At 39.4% G+C, this 23,178-nt stretch overlaps 1 protein-coding gene across 3 annotated transcripts in view; it reads right to left on the reverse strand.

Moving 5' to 3' along the window:
- The window catches only part of LOC130907632 (adhesion G protein-coupled receptor F5-like), a 94,228-nt gene that overhangs the window by 10,797 nt on the left and 60,253 nt on the right, over positions 1 to 23,178 (reverse strand). For all 3 annotated transcript variants that reach the window (XM_057822934.1, XM_057822935.1, XM_057822933.1), the window contains 14 exons: positions 22,943 to 23,113; positions 22,821 to 22,862; positions 21,857 to 21,967; positions 21,128 to 21,238; positions 18,923 to 19,033; positions 18,291 to 18,428; positions 15,835 to 15,942; positions 12,845 to 12,951; positions 12,676 to 12,734; positions 8,720 to 8,859; positions 8,420 to 8,635; positions 8,142 to 8,345; positions 7,910 to 8,062; positions 7,649 to 7,827 (listed from right to left, as the gene is read on the reverse strand). In XM_057822934.1, the coding sequence (XP_057678917.1) occupies positions 7,649 to 7,827; positions 7,910 to 8,062; positions 8,142 to 8,345; positions 8,420 to 8,635; positions 8,720 to 8,859; positions 12,676 to 12,734; positions 12,845 to 12,951; positions 15,835 to 15,942; positions 18,291 to 18,428; positions 18,923 to 19,033; positions 21,128 to 21,238; positions 21,857 to 21,967; positions 22,821 to 22,862; positions 22,943 to 23,113 (1,850 nt within the window). The remainder of the gene's footprint in view (positions 1 to 7,648; positions 7,828 to 7,909; positions 8,063 to 8,141; positions 8,346 to 8,419; positions 8,636 to 8,719; positions 8,860 to 12,675; positions 12,735 to 12,844; positions 12,952 to 15,834; positions 15,943 to 18,290; positions 18,429 to 18,922; positions 19,034 to 21,127; positions 21,239 to 21,856; positions 21,968 to 22,820; positions 22,863 to 22,942; positions 23,114 to 23,178) is intronic.

Raw genomic sequence — 23,178 nt, forward strand, 5'->3', positions numbered from 1 at the left:
TTACTTGAAGTCATTCAACCCAGTAAAACGGGAGCTAATGTCATTTGAGTTTTATAATTTATTGCCCTCACAAATAAACATTAAAACACTGCATGGACTATGTGTTTATGTCCATATTTCCATAAATTTCTTGTCCTTTTTCAAAACTGAAAGCACCACGAAAGACCACATATCCCAGGAGCCGTTGTGAGGTCACAAAGGATGGATGTAATGTGAGCATTTTTAAAGGGTACCGCGGAATGAAAGAAATGTAGTTCTTCAAAGATAAATGTTAGTAAGAGTTATAATAATTTTATATTAAAACCCCTGTTTTCGTTTTAATAAAATTTGTGCAAATTATTTTAACTAGTAGGTCGCCATTGTTGTTGACGTCGTACGGCGGTGACGTCACATGGGTACGCTGCTGGACTTCCACACTATCACTGTTTAGCTACATTTACATGTCATTGGTTCTGCCCCTCCAATTTTAACCCGAGTGGAACATTCATGAGAAGGACAGCAAAAGCAAAATGAAAAGGAAAAACGGGATGAGATGAGTAGCGTTCATGTGTCAAGTTCGCTAGTGACAGCACTCTCCCGCTCTAGTGACGAGAGCAGGAGAGTGTTTGACACTAAAACGGTTTGATGATCTTCACTATTGTGTGATCCAACTTATTCCAATATTAATATGGAGGTAGTTAGCATCCAGAGCTGTCGTGTGCTTTACATATGATTAAGGTATACAGTGAAACACAGCAGTTGGATTGTTTTTGCTGATAGCCCAGATCCGTGCATCACAACACACGAAAACCTTTGCCTCTACTGAGACGTCTAATGACGTCTTAACTTATTTTTGTCACGTAAAAGCAGATGTCCAGATTGTTGATCATCCTGCCGGTTGCTTCCCGGTGAATAAGCGATACGGAAAACAAATAAATGTATTAAACTTAGTTTAGTTGCTGGCCATTCGTATAATTTTGCACATTGAGATCTAAGAGGCAGAGAGAGGCCAGTGGACACAGACATTCAGATTCGTAGCTCGGACCGTGACGTTTATTGGCATAAGCTTTGGCAAGTCCTGCACAGCAAAAATAAGTATCATATAGGGAAAATGCAGCAAAAATAATCTCTTAAAAAATAATGTTCACAAAAAGCAAAGCGCTTCAATCTGTATTAATGAGGCTCTATTCTCACACAGTTAAACAACAGAGCAAAGAGAACTGGCATTCACAAATTCACAATCAAATGAGATATGCAAAATACACATAAAATTTACTCTAACTTTGGTCACACTCTATTTAAACATTTTAGCAACTCATTTTGCTCAACAAATGCATGGGATAGCAATATTTAGTCACAATATACAGTACAAACTATGATGCTTGGAGCCATTATCGGGAGTCTTGTTTGTTGCGAAGAGAACACTCAAATGAACTTAAGTCACAATGGACCCGCACTATACAGGAAACTATGGCGTCAGTCGAGGGACAAAACGCATGATCTTTTATTAATTTAAAACTCGCCATTGACACCTTGTTGTCTATTTGAATCACTACCTTACATAGTTAGAGAGTGACACTGTTTTTTTGTTTTGTATTTTAATAACCAAAATGAACAATCAACACACGAACAATAACAACAACAAAAATAAACAATACTAACACAAATATGCCAGGGGGTATAAACACATCACGCAATATACATTCGAAATGAAATACGGCAGCGTGGCTATGTGAAGTCACTGCCCTGCGATGTCAACAACAATGGCGAGTTACTAGTTTATTTTCTATTTAAAGTTTTATAAATTTTATTAGTACAAAAACATTAAGAGCGGTTTTAATATCAAACTATTATAACTCGTACTAACATTTATCTTTTAAGAACTATATGTCTTTCTATCCGGGGTACCCTTTAATAAATTGCTGAGCTAGGCGCCACCTAAGGAAAGGGAGGCGAGATAGTGAGCGACGACCGGTTGAATTGAGCAAGCGACTTTGTGAAACGTGCGGAATGAATCGAAAACTAAATTTAGCGCAAGCTAGTGCATTATTTCATCAACTCGAGGATTGACCAGATTTGTCGTTGCTTTCTTGGGATGAGTAGGCGAGTTGGGAAGAGTGACAGGCTGACGGTGCAAACGGCGGAAGTGTGAGCTGTGTGACCTAATGTATGATGTAGCCCTTTGTCTTTTTCAAGGGAAAATGCAGTGTAAATGGCATGCCTCAAAAAAGTAGTGAACTAGTTGATTGTCAATATTTTTGAAAATATTTTTTTTTTTCAAATTTACCGTATTGGCCCGAATATAAGACAGCCCTGATTATAAGACGACCCCCTCTTTTTCAAGACTCAAGTTTGAAAAAAGACTTTTTGAACACCAAATTAATTTTTATACAGAAAATAATTACAGTACATCTGAAACAAATGATTATAACAATATATTTAAGAGAAAAAGCATTTTATTTTGCCTCATTCAAATCTTAATATCTGAACATTTAAATATGTAAACTAAAGTGCAATCACATTCGTAAATGAATGGCTTCTGGTTTTTTAAATGTAAATAAACCAATCTATTGTGATAAAACAACAAAATTGCAATAACTGCATTAACCATCAAAGTGAAGTCTAACTGTAACTGTAGTCTTGAAACAAATCTGAATGAGGAAAAACATTGCAATAAAATACGGCAAACTGGTTAAACTAGTAACTGAGATCTGTCATGACAGTGATACTTCAATCACTTCAATGATATGTGGCGCCTTCTAGCGCCGTGAATGGAGAGAGTAGAGTAGCTGAGATCCGTCATAACAGAACATCGTTTCAATTATATCTCGTGTCATCTAGCGTCGTGAATGGGTATAACGTCTAGACCGCGAATGTAAATCGACCCCCTTTTTTTCAATCTTAATTCAATGCAAAAAACACCGTCTTATATTCGGGCCAATACGGTACTTTTTTTTTCACTATCAACCTTTTCAGTTTGTTTAAAGATGTGTGTGTTCGAGAAACTTGATTGCATTTACAGTGGTACCTCTACATACAAAGTTAATTCGTTCCAGTAATTTATTTGTAAGTCGAAAAGGTCGTATGTCGAGCAGGATTTTCCCATAAGGATACATTATAACTCAATTAATTCGTTTCACAGCCCGAAAACCTACACTAAATCCTTAGTAAATACTGCTGTTACTATTGCAAATAGCAATTACAAAGAGCAAAACAAATTCTGAATAAAAATCGAGTTAATAATATAATAATAATATAATTGGAATAATAATAATACCTGTAACAATGTAACAAATCAGGGTCTAATGTGGCGGATGTACAGTGCCTTGCAAAAGTATTCGGCCCCCTTGAACCTTGCAACCTTTCACCACATTTCAGGCTTCAAACATAAAGATATAAAATTTTAATTTTTTGTCAAGAATCAACAACAAGTGGGACACAATCGTGAAGTGGAACAAAATTAATTGGATAATTTAAACTTTTTTAACAAATAAAAAACTGAAAAGTGGGGCGTGCAATATTATTCGGCCCCCTTGCGTTAATACTTTGTAGCGCCACCTTTTGCTCCAATTACAGCTGCAAGTTGCTTGGGGTATGTTTCTATCAGTTTTGCACATCGAGAGACTGACATTCTTGCCCATTCTTCCTTGCAAAACAGCTCGAGCTCAGTGAGGTTGGATGGAGAGTGTTTGTGAACAGCAGTCTTCAGCTCTTTCCACAGATTCTCGATTGGATTCAGGTCTGGACTTTGACTTGGCCATTCTAACACCTGGATGCGTTAATTTTTGAACCATTCCATTGTAGATTTGGCTTTATGTTTTGGATCATTGTCCTGTTGGAAGATAAATCTCCGTCCCAGTCTCAGGTCTTGTGCAGATACCAACAGGTTTTCTTCCAGAATGTTCCTGTATTTGGCTGCATCCATCTTCCCGTCAATTTTAACCATCTTCCCTGTCCCTGCTGAAGAAAAGCAGGCCCAAACCATGATGCTGCCACCACCATGTTTGACAGTGGGGATGGTGTGTTCAGGGTGATGAGCTGTGTTGCTTTTACGCCAAACATATCGTTTTGCATTGTGGCCAAAAAGTTCAATTTTCGTTTCATCTGACCAGAGCACCTTCTTCCACATGTTTGGTGTGTCTCCCAGGTGGCTTGTGGCAAACTTTAAACGAGACTTTTTATGGATATCTTTGAGAAATGGCTTTCTTCTTGCCACTCTTCCATAAAGGCCAGAATTGTGCAGTGTACGACTGATTGTTGTCCTATGGACAGACTCTCCCACCTCAGCTGTAGATCTCTGCAGTTCATCCAGAGTGATCATGGGCCTCTTGGCTGCATCTCTGATCAGTTTTCTCCTTGTTTGAGAAGAAAGTTTGGAAGGACGGCCGGGTCTTGGTAGATTTGCAGTGGTCTGATGCTCCTTCCATTTCAATATGATGGCTTGCACAGTGCTCCTTGAGATGTTTAAAGCTTGGGAAATCTTTTTGTATCCAAATCCGGCTTTAAACTTCTCCACAACAGTATCTCGGACCTGCCCGGTGTGTTCCTTGGTTTTCATAATGCTCTCTGCACTTTAAACAGAACCCTGAGACTATCACAGAGCAGGTGCATTTATACGGAGACTTGATTACACACAGGTGGATTCTATTTATCATCATCGGTCATTTAGGACAACATTGGATCATTCAGAGATCCTCACTGAACTTCTGGAGTGAGTTTGCTGCACTGAAAGTAAAGGGGCCGAATAATATTGCACGCCCCACTTTTCAGTTTTTTATTTGTTAAAAAAGTTTAAATTATCCAATAAATGTTGTTCCACTTCACGATTGTGTCCCACTTGTTGTTGATTCTTGACAAAAAAATTAAATTTCATATCTTTATGTTTGAAGCCTGAAATGTGGCGAAAGGTTGCAAGATTCAAGGGGGCCGAATACTCTTGCAAGGCACTGTATTTCGCGTGGTGTACCTGAACGCGTATTTTGAGCATTTCGTCAGATGTAGAAACAAATGGCGAGTCAAATTTTACGTTGCATATCAAAAAGATCGTGTGTCGAAGCAATCGTATGTCGCGGTACCACTGTTTTATACAGTACTTTTGATAAGGTGATGGGTGCAATACCTAACCTCACAAAGAGATATGCTCCAAATGTATTATTTAATTTTATATACATTCACTATTTTGTACTGTTGGTTCACTGTTTATAACCGATTTTGACCATGGTATGTGTGAAGGCCAAAAACTTGATATTTGTTTTGAATTGTTAAATATAAAACTATTCAGTCTTATTTTTTTCTGTTGAATGTTTATCCTATCAAGTTGAATAAATATTATCAAGCTTCAAAACAGTTCGTCGAGCACGTTTGGTTGTCAATGGGACATCAATATTACAAATTTTGACAAATTTAGGGAATTTTTGTTGTTGTCTTTTTTGGTCCGAAATATTTGTTATAATTGGTCAGTGAAGAAAACAACAATTTGGACATGAAGGTTATGGTGTCCTGAAAAACAGGGACCATACACAGAGATTAAGGGGGTCTGCGGGGTCATAGCCCACCCACCCCCTGGTGGCTGAAAATGTCATTACATATAGTTGACTTTCCTATATATGAATTTAAAAGTAAGACTTTGCTGGTAAAATGTTTTCTATAAAAGTTGTAAAGCAATAAAACAAACAACAAAAATGAATGAAATGAACAAAAACAAAAAATTATAATGGGTCAAAATTATTTTTTGAACACATCATGTGACTAGCACCTGAGAGACGGACATTTGCTTTGATTAACCAAAACCACCTGAGGACAGATTCTGGCTGGAATATTCAGTCAAAAAGAATGTAGCGTCTACTTTTCCACTAGTTTAGACAGATAAATGCTACTATTCGAGCATATATCTTATGCACTATGGTGGAAATGTATATTGTCAACATACGAGTTGTGTCAAAAAAGTTTAATTTATTATAGTTTATTTTATTATATAATAGTCCTTCTAAAAAAATTAGCATATTGTGATAAAATTCAGTATTTTCTGTAATGTACTGATAAACATTAGACTTTCATATATTTTAGAATCATTACAAACAACTGAAGTAGTTCAAGCCTTTTATTGTTTTAATATTGATGATTTTGGCAGAAAAGTCAAGAAAAACCAAAAATCTCTATCTCCAAAAATTTGCACATTTCATCCGACCAATACAAAAAAGTGTTTTTAATACAATAAAAGTCACTCTTCAATTAATTATATATTTTATGCACTCAATACTTGGTTGGGAATCCTTTAGCAGAAATGACGGCTTCAATCCGGCGTGGCATGGAGGCAATCAGCCTGTGGCACTGCTGAGATGTTACGGAGGCCCAAGGTGCTTCGATAGCGGCCTTAAACTCATCCACAGTGTTGGGTCTGGTGTCTCTCAACTTCCTCTTCACAATATCCCACAGATTCTCTATGGGGTTCAGGTCAGAAGAATTGGCAGGCCAATTGAGCTCAGTAATGCCATGGTCAGTAAACCATTTACCAGTGGTTTTGGCACTGTTAGCAGGTGCCAGGTCGTGCTGAAAAATGAAATCTTCATCTCCATAAAGCTTTTCAGCAGATGGAACCATGAAGTGCTCCAAAATCTCCTGATAGCTAGCTGCATTGACCCTGTCCTTGATAAAACACAGTAGACCAACACCAGCAGCTGACATGGCACCCCAGACCATCACTGACTGTGGGTACTTGACACTGGACTTCAGGCATTTTTGCATTTCCTTCTCCCCAGTCTTCCTCCAAACTCTGGCACCTTGATTTCCGAATGACATGCAAAATTTGCTTTCATCTGAAAAAAGTACTTTGGACCACTGAGCAACAGTCCAGTGCTGCTTCTCTGTAGCCCAGGTCAGGCGCTTCTGCTGCTGTTTCAGGTCCAAAAGTGGCTTGACCTGGGGAACGTGGCACCTGCAGGCCATTTCCAGCACACGCCTGGATGTTTCTACTCCAGACTCAGTCCACTGTTTCTGCAGGTCCCCCAAGTTCTGGAATCGGCCCTTCTCCACAATCTTTCTCAGGGTGCGGTCACCTCTTCTAGTTGTGTAGCGTTTTCTGCCACACTTTTTCCTTCCCACAGACTCTGGTAACAGCCTATTCACTCAGAAATTTCTTTCTGTGTCTTAGCCTCTTGCTTGAGGGTGTCAATGATGGCCTTATGGACAGCAGTCAGTTCGGCATTGTTGCCCATGATTGTGGTTTCGAGTAATGAACCAGGCTGGGAGTTTTTAAAAGCCTCAGGAATCTTTCGCAGGGGTTTTGAGTAATTCCGTTGATTCATATGATTAGGTTAGTACTTTCTTAAGAGTACCTTTTCATGATATGCTAATTTTTTGAGATAAGGATTTTTGGTTTTTCTTGCCTTTTTTGCCAAAATCATCAATATTAAAACAATGAAAGGCTTGAGGTACTTCAGTTGTGTGTAATTAATCTAAAATATATAAGTTTAATGTTTATCAATACATTACAGAAAATAATGAACTTTATCTCAATATGCTAATTTTTGGAGAAGGACAAGTATATTACTTAGCACCTTTGAATGTTCTCAGAGGAGCAAGAGGCAGTGTCCTGAGGCGCAAACTTCTATCTCCTTGACCCATGCACCGATATAAAAGACGAAAATATGTTACATTTGGCCTCACCTACCTCAGAATCAATTAGCAAGTCCTTGATTTCAGTCAGAATGCAGTTGTCTTCCAGAAGAATCCATTCTCCTGTGGCCTGGCATTGTGCAGTCCTGCTTCCCTCCAGACCAGGATCACATGCTGTGGTTGAGATGTCACCTGGTCGTCCATTCCCATACAGCCTATCTCTACATGTGATATCTTAAGAGAAAAAAAAACATGTTTTTATTCCACACAATAATGGATATAGTTCAAAAAAAGGCATGCTTAATGTTGCTCTTACCCTCATTAAAAATGATTATTGTTGTTTTTGCTTCAAAGTCATCTGGGTTGTCCACTTTACATGTAAAACTTAATTCTTGAGTCGGTGAATCTCCACAGCCGCTTAGACTATATCTGTGTAAAATGCAGTAGCTTTCTGCAGAATTCGTGATCTCTGTAAAGATTTTAATACATTACTTGGAAAAATAGCTGAGCCTGGTCATGAACATTTCATTGATGTGTTTGAAATATACCTGAGTTTAAAGTACTTGAGCCCTGAAACCACTTGACAGTGTAGTCGCGCTGCACACAACACTGAAGTGACTGTGTCCCTCCTTCTGAACACTTAACATTGATTTTACCTGGTACTCGCACATTTGGTGCTTGTCTGATATTTGATGCACGTCCCACTTGAACAAAAGTCAAAAGACTGCCCATTAAGTTACATTCATAAAGACCTGTTAAAAAGATAAATAATAATTAGTTTTTAAAGTCATTCAATGATTGAAATATGCTCCTTAGTTTTGCTTACCTTTATCAGCCAGAATTACATTGTTGACTGTAAGCACTGATTGTGTTCCAGATGAAGCGATTTGAGTTCGTCCACTGTTTTGGATTTCCTTTCCATTTAATTTCCATTTTGCTGCAGTGATGGTTCCCAAATTAATGCTCTCAGGAGGGGGGCCACATCTCAATGTCATTGACCTACCAGTGTATGTCAAGGATGGAGGTTCAATATCAATTGTACCTTGGGAAACAGAATAAGTTGCAGCTACAAGTACTGGAAATTGTAAATCGCAAGTTCGTTAAAAAGAAAGATGCTTGAACTTACTCCTGTAACGTACAGTAACACCACCAATGACAGGCCCAATAGGCCGCATTACTTCAGGAAGTTTTTCATTCGCCACAGTTAGTTCTTCATTGTTGACTTGTGATGTTCTAATTGTGAAGTCTGTTATCACACTTCCTGGTCTGTGAGAAGAAAGAAAAACCTCAGTTAAGTTGCACCCCCATCAGATGCAAAATTATGTAAAAATGATGTCAATCGCTTATGATACGTTTGTGGTGTAAAAAGTTTCGTTTGTGCAGCTATCGTTTGAGATATTGAGATATTAATTTCGAGTAATTACGTCAATCGCAGCACCTCCCTCGCGGCTGACGGAGCATCCCAACTTTCTCAATAACAGAGGAGTGTCCAAACAACAAACGCAAACGTAGCACCAGTGCTGTTTTAGTCAATGATGACGATAACGAAAACATTTCGTCAAAGAGCAATTTTGTCATGACGATGAATTCATGATGACGAGCTAAAAACGTGTCTTCGGAGACTAAAACATAACGAGATGAATGCCAGTTGTCGTCCGGCAAGACGAAAATTCGCCATAGTTTCTGTCATAAGTTCACAATATGTGATTACCTGTTTGATCATGTCACTCATGTGATGTGCTGCGCCTCCCCCCGCCCCACCACACACAAGCTTACTCACTAGACACTGGACGGTGAGTAAGCATGTGCCCATTCCAGGTTTCTTTTTTTGAAAGATGTGTAGTTTTGTTTTCTTATTTTGGTTGTGCCATGTTGCATTAGCCTTCAAAGGTCTGTGCTGAGTGATCATCACACACTAAACTAACTTGAAGCATAAGCATAGCGTTAGGTGAGTAAGCATGTGTCCATTCTAGGCTTCTTTTGTGAAACACGTGTCAGGTGCTACTTGGTAAGTTTTGTTTTGTTATCTTGGCTATGCCATGTTGCTTTAGCCTTTAAAGGTCTGTGTTTAGTGATCATCACACACTTAACAAACTTGTAGTGTTAGCATAGCGTTCGCATTTGCATAGCATTCATGTTAGCGTTAGCATTTAGCGCGGTAAGTGTCTTCTTAAATTCTTGGAATAATTTTTACATACAGTTCGTGGCGTCCAGGTGAGATTAATTGCAACTAAGATATTTACAATTCTTTTAAAGGTCAAACCACGGTCAACCAGCCCTCACATTTTGAGTAAAAATGGCTAAAAATGGTGTCAAACGTTTATGCTTCGTTTGTGCTGCTATCATTTTTGAGATATTGACACATTAATTTTGAATGATGATGTCAATCGGAGCACCTCTGTCGCGGCTGACGGCAGGTCAATAACAGAGGGGTGTCCAAACAACTAATGCAAACGTAACACCAGTGTTGTTTTTGTCAATGATGACGATAACGAAAATATTTTGTCACTGAACAATTTTGTAATGACGATGACTTCACGATGACGAGCTAAAAACGTGTCTCCGGATACTAAAACATAACGAGATGGATGCCAATTGTCCGACCAGACAAGAACGAGGCGAAAATTCACCATAGTTTCCGTCATAAGTGCACAATGTGTGATTATCTGTTTGGACGTGTCACTCATGTGATGTGCTGCACCTCCCTCCGCCCCACCACACACAGGCTTACTACCGGTGAGTAAGCATGTGCCCGTTCCAGGCTCTTTTTATGAAACGTGTCAGGTGCTGCTTGGTAAGTTTTTTTGTCTTATCTTGGATAGTGCTCGCGTTAGCATTAGCATTTAACGCGATGAGTCGGTGAGTGTGTTCTTAAAGTCTTGGAAAACTTTTTACATACAGTTCGCGGTGTCCAGGTGAGTTTAATTAATTCCAACTAATGTGCCGTTTTACTGCTTATCATCATGACAATGTTGATGTCCTTGTAGACTTTACAATTACAGTATGTGCTCGTCTGGCAATGTTCATTCGAAATTGTTGGAAACCTTTTTTTTTATTCATTCATGGACTTTTGAAGTTTACAGACAAAAACATTTTGAGAATTGTCGACTAAAACTGTCGAAATTTGTCTACGTTTTCGTTGACTAAAACTAGATGAAGACAAACACATTTTGAAATATGTACTAATACTAAAAAAGACCAGGGGTCAATTTGTGCCGCATCCAGCCGGAACGAGATCCGGCACCTTTTGTTTATAAAAATGTAACTTCATTTGAAAGAGTCGGAATTTGTTGATGCACTGAAAAGCCGGTCAAACAAATCACGCCCCAACATTTAAAAAAAAAAAAAAAAAAAATTGGAAATTGGAAATTTGCGGCATCTGGGGAGCAAGCAACCAGGATCAAACGGTATTTCAGCCTGCCAAAAAGACAGGTGTATTTACTGTCCTTTTTGAAAAAGAATGAAAATGGTTCAAACCGAGTCAGAAAAGCAACAACTGGCGATGAGGGCAGCCGCAGCGATCATGCTAAGGGGAAGGACCGGGTGCAGCAGGAGGCTAGCGCCACAGCAGCTAGCCAGGTTCACAGACAGCCAGCCAAGTCAGGGCTGGAGGCTGCTACCGTGGCAGCAGCTCGTCAGGTACAGCGCCACCCAGAGTGGGGGGCAGCTACAGCGCCAGCAGTCAGCCAAGTGGACCAACAACAGCCGGAGCAACAGGCCAGTACCCTTATCGGAAATTCGGGTTTGGGCTGCACAATTTGTAAGGCGGTGGGAAGTTTGGGGCCAGAGAAGACGGGGGGGGATGAAACTCGCAAAACAGCGTGTTTGTGTGAATTATTGTAATATCGTTTTTTTTTTTTAAATTTTTTTTTTTTTATGTTTTACAAGTTAGACCTGTTGAGAAACTAATTGCTGACTGTGTACTGTAAGTCCCACCTGTGGTTATCTGGGCAATTGCCCGTGCTGTGCAGAGTATAGCCGAAATAATTATAAATTGTTGTCATAACCTTTATAGTATGGATATTATCTGAAATTGAGGCTTTTAAGTCCCACAGCATGGCAAATGGGCATATGTGTGTTGTTTTCAGCACCATTTTCTGCGTATGTTCCGGGACTTGTGCCCGTCTTGTCATCCCTACGCTGTCATATGTGCTTTGCGTTCTGGCACATAATGATTTAGAAATTAAGCACTGACTAAGACTATTAAGTATTTTTATCCAAAAGACTAAGACAAAAATGAAAAGAGCTGCCAAAAACAACACTGCGTAGCACAAATGAATGGCACTTCATTGCTTGAAATTAATATCTCAAGCCCCTATTTAGTGCAAAATGGACCTGAAGGGGTGCCATTTGTTTGTGCATCGTTTGTAAGTTTTTACAGCACAAACGTAGCACAAACGATTGAAATCCTTTTTATATAAATTTACATCTGATGGGGGGCCAACTTCACGGAGGTGAAACAAAAGCAGCCACAAGTCACATCATCACTTGAAATTAATATCTCAAGCCCCCATCTCCTATAAAATGGACCCAAAGGGGTGCCATTTTTTTGTGCTACATTTACGCTAGTTGCTGGGACACACCTCTGTTATTGACAGAGTTGGTATGCCCAGTCAGCCACGGGAGTTGGCTGCGAGTGACATCATCACTCAAAATTAATATCTATGTATTTTTTCAAAAACGATAACGGCACAAACAAATTTTTTACAGCACAAGTGTAGCATAAACGAATGGCAACATTTCGGGTCCATTTTGCAATAATTTGGGAGCTGTGTGACGTCATGACTTGAAATTAATATCTCAGTATCTTAAAAAAGCACAAACGAAACTTTTTACAACACAAACAAAGCACAAACAATTGACACCATTTTTAATTTAAATGGGGTCTTGTTGACTACACATTGACCTATAAAAGAATTGTATACATCTTAAAAATGATAGCAGCACAAATGTAACTTTTTACAGCATAAACAGTTTACATTTTTATATAAATTTGCATTTGATGGGGGGCCAACTTCATGGAGGTGAAACAAGAATAACCATTGAAATGTTGAAAAATGTTTTTTACTCTGTCATGTTTACCTGAACCTCGTCACAGAAACACCGACAAAGCCTGTGAGTCCTTCATAGGCCTCAAGTAACTGTGTGTGAGAGTCAAAGTTAGGACTTGGATGAGTTCAGAAAATAAGAGAAAACAAAGATAAAGAGATACAAGAAGATAAAGAGTTTCATGTTCCTAGCTAGGACTTACATAAGTAGTGATATTATTCTTCAATGTAATGAAAGCAGAACTTGTTTGATCACTCAATTCTGCAGTGTAATCTCTGCCTAATCTTATGGTCATTTGCAATTCATTTACTGTTGAGAGAGAAAACAGACAAAACACAAAAGCAGAGTTAAGCAGATTTGAAGATTGCCATGGATTTAAATGTCAGAAATATAATTAAAACCAAAAAGAGAAACCAAGCCATTTTGTAATGAAGTTACCCAAGTTCAGCCAAAGCGGAGTGCGCAGTGTTATTTTAGCATTTTTCTTTTTCATTCTGTGTCCACTTCCCTAAAAGTGTTGCTACCCCTCTGTTCATGGTAGAAAATCCCAGTGGTTACAGAAAAAAATACAATAAATAAACATAAGTAGTGAAAACTGTAGTAAATGGACAACACTTCTGTGTATAGTGCTATTTAATACACATTTTACTGTGCCCCAAAACTCAATATTGGCTCCCGTTCAGATTCTGGTACTGCTTCCAAACTTAGACATTCTGAGTTCAGTGTCTTGCCAGATGACACTTTAACAGTGGACACTCATAGTGAGGATCAATCCTCTGATACTTCGGTCACTAGGCTACTTGCTTACCAACCATGGTACAGAATAATTAACCCCCGCCTCCCCATTTAACAGGTTTGGGGGGGAAAATGACGGCAAATAATGATGTCACAATTAGTATAAGCTGCATACTTTTGCAGTCTCTGAGCATGCTACACATACGTTTTCAATTCTGTTGTTGCCATGTGACCGTTCTGTTTCATCAAGTATGTATTACACGTACTAGCACAGCATTAGAAAGCTAGGCACAATCGTACCTTGTATTTGTATCGTTACAACCAGAAGCGTTGACTTTTGAACCGCTAAAAGATAGCAAGACTTGGGTGGAACATTAATTTTGCGCATTTGAAAAATTTCTAACTGCACTCATTTTTCTATTTTAACACGTACACACGCACCGCAACAGATTACGGTTCTGTATATTCTCTCTCGGCCTGTCACATGGAGCCCCTCCTGTTCTTACATTTTTAGCAAGGTCTGACCATTTATATATTTTTTGTGTCACTCAAGGCTTTCTCGAAATAAAACATGGACGTTCGACACGAACGGAGCTTGTGGCCTTGGTCGGCTCAAATGAAACGCACCTGAACACGACTATGGAGCTCAGAATCTGTCTGCTTTGTGTTCGATTAAATGCACTTACATCTTGTCTAGTAGTAATTTTCAGTCTGTCACTATGTCCTGGGAACACAGCCTCCGGTCCTCTTTCTTAGAGAGGGATCACACTCCTTAGCCTCCCTGGTAAAGTCTATTCAGGGGTGCTGGAGAGGAGGGTCCATCGGGAATTCGAATCTTTGATTCAGGAGGAGCAGTGTGGTTTTCGTCCCGGCCGTGGAACAGTTGACCAGCTCTACACCCTTGGCAGGGTCCTAAGAGGGTGCATGGGAGTTCGCCCAACCAGTCTACATGTGTTTTTTGGATTTGGAGAAGGCTTTCGTCCGTGTGCCTCGGGAGTCCTGTGGGGGGGGGGGGGGGGGAGGGTGCTCTAGAAGTACGGGGTACCGAGCCCCTTTGTAAGGGCTGTTCGGTCCCTCTACGACCGATGTCAGAGTTTGATCCGCATTGCCGGCATTAAGTGAAATTCGGCTCGGTCAAGGCTGTCCTTTGTCACCGATTTTGTTCAGAATTTCTATGGACAGAATTTCTAGGCGCAGCTGAAACGTTGAGGGGATTCGGTTTGGTGGCGTCAGCATTGCATCTATGCTTTTTGCAAATTCTCACTGGAGCGGTTCGCAGCCAAGTGTGAAGCGGTCGGGATGAAAATCAGCACCCCCAAATAAAAAACCATGGTCCACAGTCTGAAAAGGGTGGCGTGCCGTCTCCGGGCCGAGGATGAGATTCTGCCCCAAGTGGAGCTCAAGTATCTTGGGGTCTTGTTCACGAGTGAGGGTAGGAGGGAGCGGGAGATGGATAGGCGGATTGGTGCAGCGTCTGCAGTGATGCGGACTCTGCACCGGTCCGTAGTGGTAAAGAGGGAGCTGAGCAGAAAGGTGAAGCTCTCAGTTTACTAGTCCATTTACGTTTCTACCCTTACCTATGGTCACGAGCTGTGGCTCATGACCGAAAGAACAAGATCCCGGACACAAGTGACCAAAATGAGTTTCCTCTGCAGGGTGGCCGGGCTCTCTCTTAAAGATAGGGTGAGAAGCTCGGTCATCCGGGAGGGACTCTACTCCTACGTGTTAAAAGGAGCCAGTTGAGGTGGCTTGGGCATTTGGTTTAGATGCACCTGGACACCATTTTACCAATGAGATGTCCCAACACAGTCATATGATCACACACAAGTTTGCAGTCCTATGATCACGCCAGCGTGTTCATTTGTGGCTTTTTTAAAGCACCGTAAAAATAAAGTATTTCACATAGAGAGCTGCCATCCACATCACTTGAAAGCATGGATTTTAACCACTCTCCAGTTTATATTTGGCACCGATATAGACCATGGAAAACTGGTGATATGATCGTTTTGCACGGTAGGAAATATGTTTTCTCCATTAGAGGGCATTCAATCTCTACCGATGGGTGATGTTTCATTTGTCCAGATTTTTCTAGCATGTATTTGAAATTTTACAGTATAATAATAACAGTTCATGTAGATGATGTGCTGAGAAAAAATATATACCATAAAAAAAAAAAAAAAAAAACTTCAAAAATTGTAAGCAGTTAGTCATTGAGTATTCTTTTCATCAAATACTTTTTTACTTTTATTTGAGAAATATTATTTTGAACTAACGCTACTTTTATTTGGATTTTTGGCTATTTTACCCAGCCCTGTATCTAGAGAATTTAGAGTGTTCAATCAGCATAACATGCTTGTTTTTATTCCTTAATCTCAACTGTGAGGAAGTTGTGCTGGGCACTCATCCACCATGCCACTTTTTTAAAATAGAAAAAACAAATAATGATTTATACTACACCTGCAGGAGGGACTGTCGAGGGACCAGGAGTTGTGGGGGTGGTTTTAGGAGTGGTAGCCTTCGTCGTTGGCGTAGCCTTGGTGGTATCTGTAGTCTCTTTAGTGGTTGCTGTAGTGATTTGTTGGAAATTTATCAGTTTGAAAATGTTACCAATTAATATGATTCAGTATGTTGTTTCCATGCAGCACTTACAACCCCTAGAAAAAAGTATGGAATCACCAATCTCGGACGTGCACTCCCTCAGACATTTTATCATGTAGAACAAACTCAGATAAAAAGCTTGAAAAAATAATGAATTGGTTCAAAAGTGCAACTCTTTAGCATTCAGAAACACTAAAAGTAATGAATCACAAACATTGTGGTGGTCAGTAAATGTTACTTTTACAGAGTAAGTGCAGGGAAATATGTATTAAATCACTCCATTCTGAGGAAAAAAATATGGAATCATGAGAAACAAACAAAGAAATAACAATCAAAACACATCTCTAGTATTTAGTAGCACCACTTTTGGCTTTTATGACAGCTTGCAGTCTCTGAGGAATTGACTTGATGAGTATTCTTCATTAATTTGGTGCAAACTCTGATTGCAGTTGCCAGATCATCCTTGTAGGTTGGAGCCTTGCTGTGGACCATTTTTTTCAATTTCCACCACAGGTTTTCAATAGGGTTGAGATCTGGGCTATTTGCAGGCCATGATATTGACTGGATGAGTCTCTTTCCAAGGAATGCTTGAACAGTTTTAGCTCTGTGGCATGATGCATTGTCATCTTGGAAAATGACATATTTTCAATTGAAGGGACAAGAAAGCTGTCTAAAATTTCAATGTAAACTTGTGCATTTATTGAAGATTTAACCACAGCGATCTCCCCAGCGCGTTTGCCTGACATGCAGCCCCATATCATCAAGCACTGAGGGAATTTTGATGTTTTCTTCAGGCTGTCATCTTTGTAAAACTCACTGGAACAGCACCAAACAAAAGTTCCAGCATCATCACCTTGTCAAGGATCTGCATTGCTCTGTAAAAGTAACGTTTACTGACCACCGCAATGTTTGTCATTAATTTCTTTTAGTGTTTCTGAATGCAAAAGAGTTGCACTTTTGAACTAATTCATTATTTTTTTCAAGCTTTTTATCTGAGTTTGTTCTACATGATAAAATGTCTGAGTGGGTGCTCGTCCGAGACTGGTGATTCCATACTTTTTGCTAGGGGTTGTAAAATCAATTGATGCCTATTGTCAGCAATTAGTGACATTCCAGATCAAAGCAGCCTAAATGTTTTTTTTATTTATTTATTATCGATACCTGTTGTCAATAGTTGCATCATACAGAACTGTGAGACAGATCAGGGGTTGACAATATACAGTAAATGGATCGGTGGCCTGGACATACTTTGAATACTGTCAGGGCCACCAGAATGCTCCAACCACTGGCCTGGTGAGGCCAGTAAAAATAATGCATCAATATTATTTCACATTAATTCCCAGTGTTTCCGTTTTTCCCAGTTGCTAGACCGCTGAAATTCGTTTGGCTACGATCAGGCAAAAAAACGAGGTTTAATGTGAGGTGTGCAGATCATTGCCCACATATGCAAACAAGTAAGTTAGAAAAAAATTTAACGAGTCTGAAACCTGTGGTATGAACATCACGTGATAATTCGTCCGTATGACTATGGAGAAAATAATGTCTTAATGACGGTCTAGCTTGAAAATCGTTAGCCATAATTGCCTTAGTCATGTCTTTGACTTCTAAATAGTTGCCACGACAACCGAGCCGGGGGAAACTTCCAGAGGGCGGTAAGGGGAAGACAGGAAAGCTTCGCTCAGGACATATGTGTGAAATTATTAACAGATAATTATATCATTTCACATGTTATTTTGGTGTTTTGGAGTGACACTGATGGTTTGGTAAACTTGTTAGCATGTTCTTTATGTTATAGTATCTAAATAATTAATAGCTATGCTACATTAACATACCGGCCACGTTCGCATTTTGTTGTTCATGCATCATGTAACATTATCATAATGTTCATTTATTCAGCATGTTGTTCTCGATTGTATTTTTGTATTCTATGTGTTGGATTTTATCAAGTAAATTTCCCCCCAAAATGCGACTTATACTCCAGTACGACTTACATGTTTTTGTCGTCTTCGTTGGGCATTGTATGGCTGGTGCGACTTATACTCAGGTGCGACTTATAGTCCGAAAAATACGGTACCTCAGTACCTCAAAAAAAAAAAAAAAAGTTATTTCTGTAACTCAAGCGAATTGTTCTTATTTGTGATTATTGGGATCAATAACTGACACGTTGACCTGTGCCAATGGTTTTGATAGTGGGGCCAGTGAACATCAAAATTTTGATTTCTCTCATTGTCTACCTCTGCAGATGTTCTTACCACTCTCCACCGTGCTGTTTTTTTTTTCTTAAAACAGAAAGAATAAATACATGTTTACTGCACCTGAAGTTGTGGCTGTCGTGGGATCAGGAGTAGTTTTGGCGGTGGTTTTAGGAGTGGTTGCCTTTGTCGTGGCTGTCGTGGGATCAGGAGTAGTTTTGGCAGTGGTTTTAGGAGTCGTTGGCGTAACCTTGGTGGTGTCTGTAGGGTAGCATATGTAGAATAGGTTGTGACTTGTTACTATTATTTGCTTTTATTGTTGATGTTCGCGCTGTAGTGGTATTTGCTGCTATAGTTAGTGCTTGAGTTGTTTTTGGTATTTGTTACTTGATTTGTTAACGATAGAGTTGTTACAGTAACGCGTCATTGTTTGAGTGAAGAAAAGTGATGCAATTTTTATGTTATGTGCGTCTATGAACAAAGGTTACTTTCAAAGAAACATAAATACCTGTATACAAAACAAAAGTTCAATGGAGGAAGATTTAGTTATGTGTCGTAATGTTAGTCATGTACAAACAATAATTAGGTACTTTAGATAAAGCATTAGTACCTGTGTTTTAAACTAGGGGTTTAACAAACGATTTAAGAACTGACAAAAATCAACAAACAAAAAAACAACAAAAACTCTCGAACAAAAAATCTTTGATTAACTCAAATTTTCAAGATAATGTACCATATTTGAAATAGGTCCTTACTTGTTACTCTTGGTGTTGTCTGCGGTGTCGTAGTATCCGTTGTTGCTGATGTAGTTGTATTATTTGTTACAGGAGTTGTTAAGGATACAGGCGTGGATGTCAGCGTTGTGTCTGTAAAAAGAATGAGCATCATTATCAATGTTCGTCTTGAAGGGAATATTATCTTTATCATATTTAATGTTTACTGTTTGTATTACTCTAACACATCCAATATACAAAAAAATAGTATTAAATTATAGTATAAGAAATCAATCACAATATATTTGAAGTATGAGTAGTTGGACTTGGAGTGATTGGAATTTGTAGCGCCAAGACAACTGGCAGATAAGGGCGATAACAACTACAGGATGCCTTCTGACAATGGAAGCCCAATGTGCACGTCATGACTGACTGAATGACTGAGCGATATTGACGCTGACAAAGCAAGACAAGCAAGGAATAGACAAGACATCTACAAGCCAACGTCTGGACCACCAAATCCCATCATCAGCTCTACTGGTAACCAACCATGGACTGTCCAGAACAATGAAAGGACATCCTCACCTCCCGCAAATAACGGAGGAACCCGTTAGACACTCAGTACTCACATGGCAATGAGGCTGGCAAAATCCTCAACTCTCGTTGCCCTGACAACAGTAATGCCCTAACTTTCCTGCCCAATCCACAGCAGACAATAACCCTAAACCAGGGGTCCCCAACCTTTTTTGCACCACGGACCGGTGTGATTTGGTTTTTTTTTTCACAGACTGGTGTTTTGACAAATTTTGCAACCCATCAAAAACTGCAACTATGCGGTTCTGCGCATGCGCGTAACATTAAAAATGGCCGCGAATGCAGCGATTCCAAAGTAAACACTACAAACTTTCTTTAAAGAAAGGAATATTAATTTACATTTGATTGTGGATGGACAAAAGTTCTCCTCAGACCCATCCTTCCATGTTAGCTGCACACCGCTCTCTCACTGTTAACGCCTTCGCCGTGTCGTTAAGCATTAATAAAGAAGCCCGCTTCACAAAGATGCGATATTGAAAATTGTAGCAAGGTTTACAGTGTTCTCATGGCGCTGTCAGGATATTCTGGAATGACTTGAATTGTCTCAAATGTACGTTTAAGGTCGCTGTCATTTGTGATCTCTACAAGCTGATCCTCCTGTTGCACAGACATGCTCGAATCACTCGGTTTATTCACAAACGGGTCACGAATCCACTTCTTCGCAGTTCGTGGGTCTTCGAGGTTATAGGCTCATTTTCTGGCTCGTCAGGTGCCCTTTTTCGCCATAAAAATCTCTCCAAAGACATCTGTTTTCTAGTCATTTTCGCTAGTGTGGGGGAACAAATGTGCTGCGCCCGGGGCCTCATCATACATTAGGACAAGCGCACATAGATATATTATATATACAAAACAAGATGTACTGCTTGCAGTCCAATCAATGGATTTCTATGACGACATTCTAATCTATACTGTAGTATGATATCTAGAGTAGACAGGGATATTGATGAGTTAAGCATGGGCACAGGCCAAAGTTAATGCGGTCGTTAATAGAATATTATTTCTGTGCGGCCCGGTACCAAATGCGCCACGGACAGGTACCGGTCCGCGGCCCGGCGGATGGGGACCCCTGCCCTAAACCTCACCCAAACACACCCTTCTTTTGGACCACAGCCCGCCTTCCAAGAGCCTTTAAAAGACTGAATGTTTAACTAATCGCTGTCAGGGTTTTGTTGGCCTTTTGTTGACCTGTTGATTGTTCACAATGCATCCAACTTTCCTCTTCGTGTGGGTCTGTTTGCTGTTTTTGCCTTGCTGTCCGATAGCTGTCGACTTGGAATAAATTGTCGACTTGTGCTTTGAAGCCTTTTTCCAGTTTTTAAAACGGACTCCGTACAAGGCTTTAAAACCAAGTTTGGCCTTTTGGCTGGGTTGTTAGTGTTGCGCCGGCCCTGGCCGCTAGAATTGCGCGAGCGCGGTTTGGCTGGCAGGGTTCCGGCAAGCTGACTAAAAGGTCAAATTCCAACAGTCTGAAGACACATGAGGCCCATTTGCGTTATGTTGGTCATGTAAAAACAATAATTAGGTACTTGAGATAAAGTATTAATACCTTATTTAAGCTACGAGTGTAACAATTGATTTGAAAACTAACAAAATGTTATCTCTGATTAACAATGATTTTCAAGATAATGTACCATATTTAAAATAGGTTCTTACTTGTTACTGTTGGCGGTGTCTGCGGTGTCGTAGTATCCGGTGTTGGTGATGGAGTTGTATTATTTGTTACAGGAGTTGTTAGGGATACAGGTGTGGAAGTCAGTGTTGTGTCTGTAAAAACATTGAGAATCAATATCAATGTTCGTTTTGAAAGGAATAGTATCTTTTCCCATATTTACTATTTGTATTACTCTAACACACTCAATACAAAAAAACAGCATTTAAATCATAGTTTAAGAAAACATCTAAAATATATTTAAAGTATGGGTGATTGGATTTGGAATTGATTGGACATCTTCGTCTGGGTCTCTTTGTGGTTTTTGCCTTGCTTCTGATTGCTGTTGACTTGGAATAATCTGTCAACTTGTGTTTCGAAGCCTTTTTCCAGTTTTTAAAGTGGAGTCAGTACAAGGGGTTAAAACTAAGTTTGGCCTTTTGGCTGGGTTGTAGGAATTGCACCGGCCCGGGTCGTTGGAATTGCGCAAGCACAGTTTGGCTGGCCGCATTCCGGCAATCTGGCTAAAAGGTCAAATTCCAATAGGCCGGTTTGTGTATTGTTGGCCGCTTATAAACAATAATTAGGTACTTAAGGTAAAGCATTAATACATTAATTTACACTAAGAGTGTAACAATCGATTGAAGAACAAAACAACAAAAACTCTCGAACAAAAAATCTCTGATTAAGAATAATTTTCAAGATAATGTACCATATTTAAAATAGGTTCTTACTTGTTACTGTTGGTGTTGTCTGCGGTGTTGTAGTATCCGGTGTTGGTGATGGAGTTGTATTATTTGTTACAGGAGTTGTTGGGGATACAGGTGTGGAAGTCAGTGTTGTTTCTGTAAAAAGATTACGCATCATTGTCAATGTTCATCTGAAGACACATGAGGCCGATTTGTGTTATGCTGGTGGTGTTTAAACAAAAATTACTTTAGATGAAACATAAATACCTTGATACAAACACAAGCTTCTGTGTCGTGCTAACATTGATCTGGTTTTTAAGTGCCACTGACGATTATAGACATGCAATGAAGTGGGTCTTAAAAATTAAAATTAGTTTGTCAGTAGTACCGTATTGGCCCGAATATAAGACGGCCCTGATTACAAGACGACCCCCTCTTTTGCAAGACTCAAGTTTGAAAAAAGACTTTTTGAACACCAAATTAATTTTTATACAGAAAATAATTACAGTACATCTGAAACATGATTATAACAATACAGTATATTTGAGAGAATGTTATTTTGCCTCATTCAAATCTTAATATCAGAACATTTAAATATGTAAACTAAAGTGCGATCACATTCATAAATGAATGGCTTCTGGTTTTTGAAATGTAAATAAATCAATCTAGTGTGATAAAACAACAAAATTGCAAAAACTTCATTAACCATCAAAGTGAAGTCTAACTGTAACTGTAGTCTTGAAACAAATCTGAATAAGGAAAAACATTGCAATAAAATAATGCAAACTGGTTAAACTTGAGAGTAGCTGAGCTTTGTCATGACAGAACATCGTTTCAATGATATCTGGCGCCATCTAGTGTCGTGAATGGGTATAATGTCTAGACCGCGAATATTAGACGACCCCCACTTTTTCAGTCTTATTTCAATGCAAAAAACACAGTCTTATATTCGGGCCAATACGGTACTATCACCGTCATTGGCAGCCAATGAGTTAAACATGTTACTTACTCAGTGTTGTAAGAGAGGTAATTGGGATGAGACAAGTGGCATCTGCAAAGACAAAAATAGACGCATAACTATATAACCACAATATGTATTTGGCATCCGTTAAACAAATCTTCATTGCTTACTGTGTTGATCAATGGATTGGCAATACATTCCATCAGAAGGAATGGTATTGATGCATCCACAAGGGTCCTTCGTGATGTTACCACATGATCCGTACTGTGAGCACTGGTCACATGTCCAACTATACAGATTTTCACATCTGCACTGGTAATCACCATTGCTTGAACTGCAAACTACAGAAATAAGAGAATGAGGTTTTACTTTCTGACTGTGTAGCTCAATCATTTGTCTGTGTTTG

The sequence above is a fragment of the Corythoichthys intestinalis genome, chromosome 19, assembly GCF_030265065.1.
Source record: "Corythoichthys intestinalis isolate RoL2023-P3 chromosome 19, ASM3026506v1, whole genome shotgun sequence".
Taxonomy (NCBI): Eukaryota; Metazoa; Chordata; class Actinopteri; order Syngnathiformes; family Syngnathidae; genus Corythoichthys; species Corythoichthys intestinalis.